The 9646-nt window shown below is 39.9% G+C and overlaps 1 protein-coding gene across 2 annotated transcripts in view; it reads right to left on the bottom strand.

Moving 5' to 3' along the window:
• LOC117813125 (transcription factor COE1-A-like) overlaps positions 1 to 6238 on the bottom strand; it is a 130415-nt gene extending 124177 nt beyond the window's left edge. The window contains exons 1-3 of one of the 2 annotated variants that reach the window (XM_034684231.1): positions 6102 to 6238; positions 5656 to 5736; positions 388 to 544 (exon numbers count right to left, since the gene is read on the bottom strand). In XM_034684231.1, coding sequence (XP_034540122.1) covers positions 388 to 544; positions 5656 to 5736; positions 6102 to 6160 — 297 coding nt within the window. In that variant the 5' untranslated portion in view covers positions 6161 to 6238. The remainder of the gene's footprint in view (positions 1 to 387; positions 545 to 5655; positions 5737 to 6101) is intronic. The other variant, XM_034684232.1, reaches the window with a different exon arrangement.
• Positions 6239 to 9646: the final 3408 nt, after the last annotated feature.

Raw genomic sequence — 9646 nt, 5'->3', positions numbered from 1 at the left:
GGCGTAATGATGAGGAGGGCCGGCCGCTGTTTATATACACAACAAGTGCTCGTGTTGATAAGAGCTGTAAATTAAAATGATTTTAAAATGTCTAAATGTGAGTTTGTATTTTGTTAAATTTAGAAGAGGATCGAAGGAAGATTTGAAGTTGGAGTTTGGGAAATTATTGAGGTTGAAATACGTCAAAATATATCACATAATAATAATAATAATAATAATAATAATAATAATAATAATAATAATAATAATACAAAAGTAAAATATAGTAATTGTTTAAAACGTGACATAAATAGATTTATAAGAGCGCATTAACAGACAAACAGGCCTCTATAATAATAGTAATAATAATACTCTGGGAATAAAATGATCAATGGCTCGTGCACCAACCTTCTCCTTCTCGATGAAGTCCACAAAGTTGGTCCTCTCGATCTCCACCGGCTGGCCCTGCCGGTCGTACAGAGCCAGGACGAAGTGGAAGAAGTTGGACTTCCGCAGGTTTGAAGGCGGCTGCTTCTCAAAGTGAGCCCGGGCTAGACCCACTCCACTGCGGACACACAGGCCAGGAGGAGTCGGTGTTAGTGTGGGTGGTGAAAGTTTGATTTTATAAAGGTGTAAAAAAAGAATATAAATACAGACTGAACAGATTTATTTTACTAAATTTTGACATATTATAATATTTAATCATTAAGCTGTATTTTTATTAATGTCAGTTTAATTCTAATCCACATGTTTAAATGATTAAATGTGTGTATGAGGATTTTCAGTCTGTGTTTGATTTATTACAGGAGGTCAGAGTTTCTCCACCTTTCTCTGACTTCCTCTGAGAATTTTGCACCTCTTAAATACAACACTGAGTGTTTAGGCAGACATGCATATTTTAAACTCACTGTAACCTTAACATTTTTTCATATGTATCTATTTAAACTCCTGACTTTATACTCATTAATTCAGCCAGTTTGGGACAGAAAGGCAAGCACATGTTGCCTTAAATTGTCTGTAGGTTATTTTAAAATCAATCAGGGTGTCTAAATGTTTTTGGAGCTTTTTTATCCTGCACACAAATCTCAATAAATCCAGGTTCCTTCTCCAGACAGCAGCTCCGCATGCAGGTAGAAGTCCTGCCATGAGATCTCGATGCTTCCTTCTTTTCTGTAAATGCAGATAAAACCGAGCAAACGTTTGGTCCATCCCGAGCAGAGCTCACCTTTGGGCGGCCGTGTTGGCGTCCAGCACGCCGCCCCCCTGCATCCAGCTCCTGACAGCGTTCATGCCTCCCAGCGGCTCCTCCTTCAGGCTGCTGCCGCTTCTCTGGATGCTCTCCTGGATCCCAAACATGAACAGACCTCCGTAGCACGGCGTTTGCTCCTTCTGTCACTCGGCTTTCCCTCCTTCTGGACGTGCACTTGTCCCTCCTGAGGATCCTTCACTCTGATTCAAGAGGAGCGATGTGTAGGTGCGCTTTCTGCGTTGCGCTTCGAGAAAACCAGCAGCTTGGTGTGTTTATTCCTCTGGTTCTAGCAGTAAATGTGTGCTGAAGCAGAGTTGAGGAGTTTGAATCAAATCGAAGTTGTAGAATCCAAGAGTCCAAACTCTTAAAAGATGGATTAAATCGCCACAAAAAGGCAGCCCGCGAAAAGACCCAGAAAATGTCTTTAAAAGTGTCTCCGATGCGCGTGGAGATCCACAGTTCAGGCTGTCAGACTGAGAACAAGAGATCAGCTCACTCCGGATCAGATGTCACCATTCTCTGACTCGCCTTTCTTCCTCTTTTCACTCTTTGCTCTCTCTCTCTCTCTTCCTTCAGCCCAGCGCTCCGGGACGACGTGATGGGGTCTGCTGTGTCCGGAGCAGCGCTGCTTCCTCTCTCCGCTCTGCTCCCTCTCTGAGGAAAAAACGCTCAGTGACTCTTCCCAGAGGACTCACTCACTCTCTCTCTCTCTCTCTCTCTCTCTCTCTCTCTCTCTCTCTCTCTCTCTCTCTCTCTCTCTCTCTCTCTCTGCCTCTCTCTCTCTCTCTCTCTCTCTCTCTCTCTCTGCCTCTCTCTCTCTCTCTCTCTCTGCCTCTCTCTCTCTCTCTTTCTCTCTCTCTCTCTGAGAACCGAACACGGGCTTCTCCCACCCCGGGGGGAGAGAGAGAGAGAGAAAGAGAGATAGGATGTGGAGGGAAAGAGGGGAGGGGACAGGACGAGAGGAGAGAAGAGGAGAGGAGACGCCCCCAAACAAAGGCGAGAGAGGAGTCAGGTCCTCTTCATGCACTGCTCCTCTTTCTCTGGGTCCGGTCCGGGTCCGGGTCTGGGTGCGGATTCTTCTCTTGCCTCTTTAAAAGATTTCTGCAAGAAGAATCCTCTCTCCGTCGATGTGGAGAGTCAGTCGTGCGCACAAAACACTGAAAATGGAAAGTTTGAGTCTGGCCCTGCACAGCTGCAGATCGGCGCGCATGATGCTGGAGAGCAAACTGCTGGATGGCACATCAGCAGCGCCGCGGACTGCAAGACAACCTGAAGCCTACATCGACTTTTACGCACTTTTACGCACAGTGTCTTGAAATGTTGAAGCATGAAGCAGAACTTGAAACAGCTTCTGAATTTTGTGGCCTTTGATTCGAGATGGCCTTTAAAAATATATGCCCAAATCATATTTTGTAAACTTTAAGAATTGCACATTTCCTGCACAGAAAAAAATCATTTAAAGCAGAATAAATATTGGAATAATTGATGTTTGTATATCAGTGTATAGATCCACTATTAGACTCATTTCAGCCGCAGACATTTGGTTAATCTGATATGAAACCTCAGGCAGCACATTTAGATCTGAGTTTTATTTAGACCAAACTGGTTAAGCTCAATTATGAAAGCCATATTTCATCGCCACAACAGATCCCTGCTCCCCATTGTCTTCCACAGGCCCGCTTATTGCAGCCCAGCGCCGCAAGACGCACAAACAAAAGTGACAATAACAATAATTAGCTCAAAATAACAATGAGCATAATTGAGGATAATTGCTACCAGATTTCCCCGCTTTGTCTCTCCCTGCAGCACCATCTGTTATTTGGGACTATTTATCACTCCGCCGAGGGAGGGAATCCAAACAAAATATTAATAGATAATTCTGAGAACTCTTAGAATAAAATGAATCTGCAGCGTATTGATCTGCCGAGGTGCCAAAAGGTCAACAACTTTTGTATTATTCACCCGGCTGTGGGGATGATTGGCAGGAGGAACTGGCGCGGTTCCAGGGTTTAATTCCCAAAGGTTATTGAAAAACGCTCTTGACCTTGATTATGGAGAATAAGAGTCTTTTATGCTCCAGTTTCCTGCGTATAGAGGGAGAGAGAGAGAGTGGGAGAGGAGGATCAGCCCGTATATGAGCGTTTAACAGCTGAGGGAAAGGATACATGTGAGCTGATGGAGGAGTGTGAAGAGGGGATGTGTGGTGCTCGGATCGATCCGGGTGGGATAAAAGCAGAGTGTGGTCAAAAAGATGTTGATCTCTGCATGGCAGCCAATATGCAGCTCATTTAAATGTCAAATGGCAAAACGAGAAAAAATCAATCTGAATGAAAAAAAAGCAAAAAATTACATTAAAAAAGAGAATTTGTAAAACAAAAAAATAAACAAGTGCTGGTGAGGAATGTGAACAAATGGAATTTATGAATACATGAGATTTGTTAGAGAAGGCCCAATAAGGTTCAGTTCATCATTTAAATGCAGTAAGAAAATTCACATTAAAATAAGTCACCATTTACATGAATATCAATTAAAGTGTTTGTCATACTGAAGTTTCAGTTTTAAGATTAAATTAATAAGAAACAGGCTAAATGTGAAATTAAAAAAGAATACAATAAAATAATTTATTAGGAATAAATCATGAGCTTTTTAAAATCACATCCGCAGATTCAAGGGAACAATGTTGTTTTCCATATTGCAGCATGATACACTGATACACTCAGTCTGCGCAGCGACTCCCTCCAGCACTCCGATATACTATATCGTGTGTGTGTGTGTGTGCGTGTGTGTGCGTGTGTGTGCGCGCGCGTGTGTGTGTGTGCGTGCGTCCAGCCTCTCGCTGGTTTTCAGAATCTGCCCTGCACAGATTAAAAACAACACAACAGCTCCACCTCGTGTCCAATCCATGTAACTACACAATAAATGATGCATCACAATATTTTCTGGGTATAACTCTTTCTTTGTGGTCACAATTTGCTGAATGTGATTTTTGCAAAAGGAGGATGACAATACAAGGCATTTATGCATTTATCTTATGAATAAATTATTCAGGGGAGACGTAGAGAGTTTTGTGGCCAATTCTTTTGAAGTGCACTGTTAAATGAAATTAATTCCTAAAAACATAATCTTATATTATGAAAGTGAAAATGAGAAGTTGCAACAATTAATACATCAAAATTGTTCGGGTTGTCAAGATTTTACCACAAAATGGTATTTTAATCTTTTTTTTTAAGTATTATTCGTTTGTTTCAATGTTTTTTGGCACTTTCTGCCTTTAGAGATGGGACAGCTGAAGGGAGACAGGACATAGCGAGCAGAGAAAGACATGCAGTCGCAGCTGCTGTGTCAAGGACTAGCCTTTTAAGTGTATTGAGGCAGAGGTATGAGGGGGCATCTAATACTTACAGTATTTCTCAATCGCTAAAACACTAAACCCTATTGCCTGAACCAAAGTCCTTAGCGGCCTGAACACATGCATTGAATCAGTCACTCTTTGGCAAAACCATAAGCACTGTTCACCTGTTCGACACAACCTGCAAACACATCCTCATTCTCTAAAACACAGTTTGCACCGTGATGCACTTGTGTTGCATAACGGTAAGCACAGGTAGCAAAAGTTCAACACATTTGAAGCACAGGTGTCACACCTTAAACACAACCACTCAAAACTGATCACACTTGTGGCTAATGATGAGAGGAAACCAATATAAGCCTGGATCCAGCACACCAGGGTTTTTTCCCCATTGCCTGGCCAGGGAGAATGTGGCCTGTGATGTGGATGAAGTCCTGTACCCTGACCAAGCACGTAGACCTGATGCTGTGGCTGACTGATTATAGACACAGTAAGCACTTCAGTTTGATTTTGGTGATTACACTATGATGTGCTTCTCATTTATATTTGTGTTTACTTTATTTTGACTGTAGGTGCTACATTCAAAGAGGATTTTTTTCGTTGTTGCAAATTTAATTTAGCCTACTGTGAACAATAAACATTATCACTACAGCTTCATGTCCTGAGCATTGTGTTTTCAGTGTTTTGATGTAATGTGTAAAGACTGCTCAGTGTTGTTTTTAATTTTGATTGACTCTGGGTATGATCTGACAACATTGTTTGGTTTTGCAGGAAGAGTCAGATGTTTGGTGAATGTAGTTTGAAAATAGTTTTTTGTGCTTATAGTGTTGAGAAAAGCGTGGTGGATGTCAAGAAATGTGTTTAAGCAATTGAGAAATACTGTAATTCTCTGCATGGTGGTGAATATTTTTGTAACCATTTGTGGTTGTCCCCGCCCCTGAGTACACCACTGCTCCAGACTATCATTCTTTTGTAGTATATGCCTGCCTGTTTTGTGTCATACTTGATAAAGCAATTCATTTAAAATCCACCCTTATCCTAGCTGTTAGTATTTCTTTGAACAAACACCTGTCCTTACCTGTGAAGCCTCCTGACTGTCAGAGATGTTGCTGCTGCCTGCTCCCTGTCATGATCCCTGACAGCTGCGTTGACCCTCTTTCTATCACAGTTATGCAGAATGACAAAATATGTGTAAATATATAGTGAATGCAATTTTGGTATAAAGGGCAGCCCCTGCTGCTCAGTAAGTTTAATAAACATAAATCCAAATTGAATAAATCTCACCAACGCTTTTCAATTTTTGTCACTGAATGTAAATACTTCATAGACTCTTTAAAATGTCTAAATTACACTTAATACTAGATATATTTAAATAATATATATTTATCTTATTTCACTGTAACAGTTATATTTTTCTATATTTTTTACGTATCATTAATTAATAAATAATTATAATGTCATGTCTGATAAAGCTTTGTCATTTCTTTAATTGTCTTAAGTGGATTGTAACATGTAGAACTGTACCTGTTGTGTTTCTTTACCTCCAATGAGTTATTCTGAATCACTTGAGGAGTTCCCGCCATGTTTCCCGGAAGTCCGCCATTTTTTTTCTACAGAAGCCGAGAAGGGACAAACCACACCGCAGCGCTGGACGGAGCATCTTGAGCTGCCACAGTGACGTCATTGAGAGGTGCTGTGAGAAATTTGGTGACCCATCGAAGATGTTTTCTGCATCCCATAATCCCCCACTTCAACTCAAAGTGGAAAAAAACGTGGTTCTAGTTCCAGTTGTTTATATTTGAACAATTTATTTCTGATAAACTTTAAAACAGATTAAATATTTCCTTTCCACCAAAAGCATTTGAACTGATGTGTTCACTCAAAGTGTGAAAGTAGTCGGTTTAATTTATTTCACCTTTGAACCGCTTGTAATCGACAGGGGGTTATTTTTTTTAAGAGTAATTTCATGCAAACGTTGTCGTGGTAACGGTTGTAACGTACTATAACTGCCCAACTGATCTCTACAGATCGTCTTCTTTGAATTGGTGTGTATGTGGTTTACGGTACTTCCGGAGCCAGCCTCAAGCAGATCCTCGATGAACTGCAGTTTTTAGCACTTCTACATTAGACTCATATTTTCAGACCGGAGGTTGCTGCTTGGTAAAAACTGATGCAGTAAATGGACCAGATTTTTGTGTTTTATTTGATGTCAGTCCCACAGCTGACCTCTCAGTTATGTGCTGAAATACAATGTATGCATTTATATATTTAAAGTGTTTAAAGGTGTCATTTTTATAAGCTTATATTGTTATTGGATAGTGTAGGAGTGTCAAACATACGGCCCCGCAAGATGACTCTGCAAAGTGAAAAAGACCTTTACTGCAATTCTTCAACAGAAGTAACTATTATTTCATATTTGTCCTCTGGGGGTCACATAAAATCAAAGTGGAGCGCACCTTAACGGCGCTCCGGGACTTTTTTTCCTCTTAACATGCTTAAAGCTGCTGTGAGGAACTTTTGATTTATATCAGTTTTGGTGCCCCATTGTGGACAAAGTGATACCTCTTATCTCTTCTTCTGTACATGCAAAAGTAGCATTTTCAACAAAAACCTCACCCTGCTGTCTTTTAACAGCCAGATTTATCACTCAATGTGATTATTTTCCATGAAAACAGCCGAAAAAGGGAGTTTCTAAAGCCAAATGTCAATCATGTGGTCTGACACCTACCCCCCTCTGAGTGGTTTAAGGCATTACAAATGACAACAGAGAATGTATCAGTGTTGTTGTTTATGGTTTTGTTTGCTTTTGAAGGTCATAAAGAGGCATCAGTGATGGTTTCAGTCTGTTTCTCAGCTGGTGAAAAACTCCTCATAGTGCCTTTAACATGATTTTAGATGTTGTATTGGACAACGTTGTTTTTCATTATTCAGTTGTAGTTTGAAAATGTGCATTGGAATAACACTGTGGCACAAAAGGGACACTGCAGGGCTTTATATGTAAAATTTTTGAAATCAAAGGCAGTTGGATGCCTCCGATTTTGAAGCCTTTACAAAAGTAACATTTTATCCAAAAAACTATACAACCGGTAGCTACAGTGAGGAAAAAGAAAACTTGCTGTTTGCATAATCCAGTTGAAATTAATAGACTTTTTAGAGCAATTCAAGATCCAATTAACACTTAAGTTTATTTATATTTAAACTTGTCACAGCAGGAGTTGTGGATCCACAATCTAAGAAAGGAGCCACATATTGTGCGTGTGATTACCATACATGTGGATGCGTCACAGGTCTGTCACTACTAGCATAGTGGAAATAAAATGAATCAGCTGTTTTTGTAAAAAAATATTGTATGGGGCAAAGTAATGTTTCCGGTTATTAGTGACTGTTTATAGATTTATTTAGCGTTAGTTTAATGAAGAAATTGTTGTGTTAAAGAATGTAGAAAAACACAATAGGTTTGATCATTCCAATTTTAAGATTTTAAGACTGGAGCCCAGATTGTCTTATTTATTCATGTGATTCTATCGTTTTTATTGGTTGACTGTTCTCTGATATGCGTTTTAAATGGAACCTTTAGCACTTTTATCATGTCTATTCATTTTACCATTTGTAGTGTTAGATTAGTTTTAGGATATTTTTGTATGTTTTGCACATTAAGTAGTTTGTTCTGTCTGACATCTATCTTGTAATTTTGTATTGATCTAACATCTCACTGGCTGCAAAACAAGTTTACCTACGGGTACAAATAAAGTAACCTGAACCTAACATATTATTATAGTTTATTGATAAGAAGTCACTGTCTCTTTAATATAGGATTGTGTGTGGCACAGACAGTGGGAGGAGTCAGTGGAAGCTAGACAGGTTTGGAGTCACAGTGTCTGTCTAGAGTTTTGTTTATTATTGTGGAATCCTGCATCATCTGCAAAATATTTGAATTTGTGACACTGATGGAACATCTAAATACATTTGTTTGAGTTTTTACAACATTTATGAGTGGATGATTGCTTTTGATGCAACAGGGAGACAGGTGTAAGCCAGGGCTCCATCTAGCAATGCAGTTTCGTCTGCTAAAAATATAGTTCATTAAATGTGAACATTTACAGAATTGTATCTTTTTTGCACTAAAACAAAAAAAAAAATTTGGAGTTTACATTGTTTATAGGTTATTATGTTATGATTTTACTGGTCTGGCCCACATCAGATCAACATGGGCTGTATGCAGCCCCTGCACTAAATGAGTTTGACACCCCTGCATTATATCCTACAGCAGGGGTGTCAAACTCATTTCAGTTCAGGGGCCACACACAGCCCAAATTGATCTGAAGTGGGCCGGACCAGCAAAATCATAACATATGTTTGTATGGTCTTTTTTGCCATGATGAGTCTCACAGTGGGCTTTTGCTCTTTAAGCACTGAGACCTGCTGCGAACACACCAAACACAAAAGTTATCCATTCACCTGACACCGAATTTAATGTTTACTGCAAAAGAACAGAGAGATTCTAATAATGAAGAAGGTAAAGTTGACTATTTTGGACTCCTCAGTTCCAGCATGAACAGTTTGCTTGCTGGACAGTGTTGTAGGCAGCGGTGTAGTGCTAGTGTTAGTAGTTAGTGGATCATCTTATTATTGGATTATGCAAACAGCAAGTCATTTATTTTATCACTTTGAGTAAAAAAGTCCTGAAAAAAAAAACCCTTTTCAGCTTCTGGTTCACTCAGTCAGCACCATAGACTGTATAAAATATGCTGCTCGACTGCTGTCGAGCTATTGTGATGTAAAGAGGCTGGCTGACTAGCCAACAACTACAGTGTTCCCGCCTGTCAGTCAAGTCAGCTGTGCCTCTCATTGGAAGACTCATAATCTCAATATCTTCCAAATTGCTGCATTAGAAAAAAACTCAACCCCTACAGTGTGTGCCGATAGAGAAATGAGCTATCCAGACTACACTGGTCTTTTGTACCAGGCTGTAAACATGTTTATTTCTGCTGTAAAGATCGTCTTGAGCCAGCCTCAAGCGGATCCTCAATGAACTGCAGTTTTTAGCACTTCCACATTGGACTCATATT

The sequence above is a fragment of the Notolabrus celidotus genome, chromosome 5 (genome assembly GCF_009762535.1).
Source record: "Notolabrus celidotus isolate fNotCel1 chromosome 5, fNotCel1.pri, whole genome shotgun sequence".
Taxonomy (NCBI): domain Eukaryota; kingdom Metazoa; phylum Chordata; class Actinopteri; order Labriformes; family Labridae; genus Notolabrus; species Notolabrus celidotus.
The sequence above is the reverse complement of the archived record's forward strand: the minus strand, read 5'-3'. Positions and strand labels throughout refer to the sequence as shown.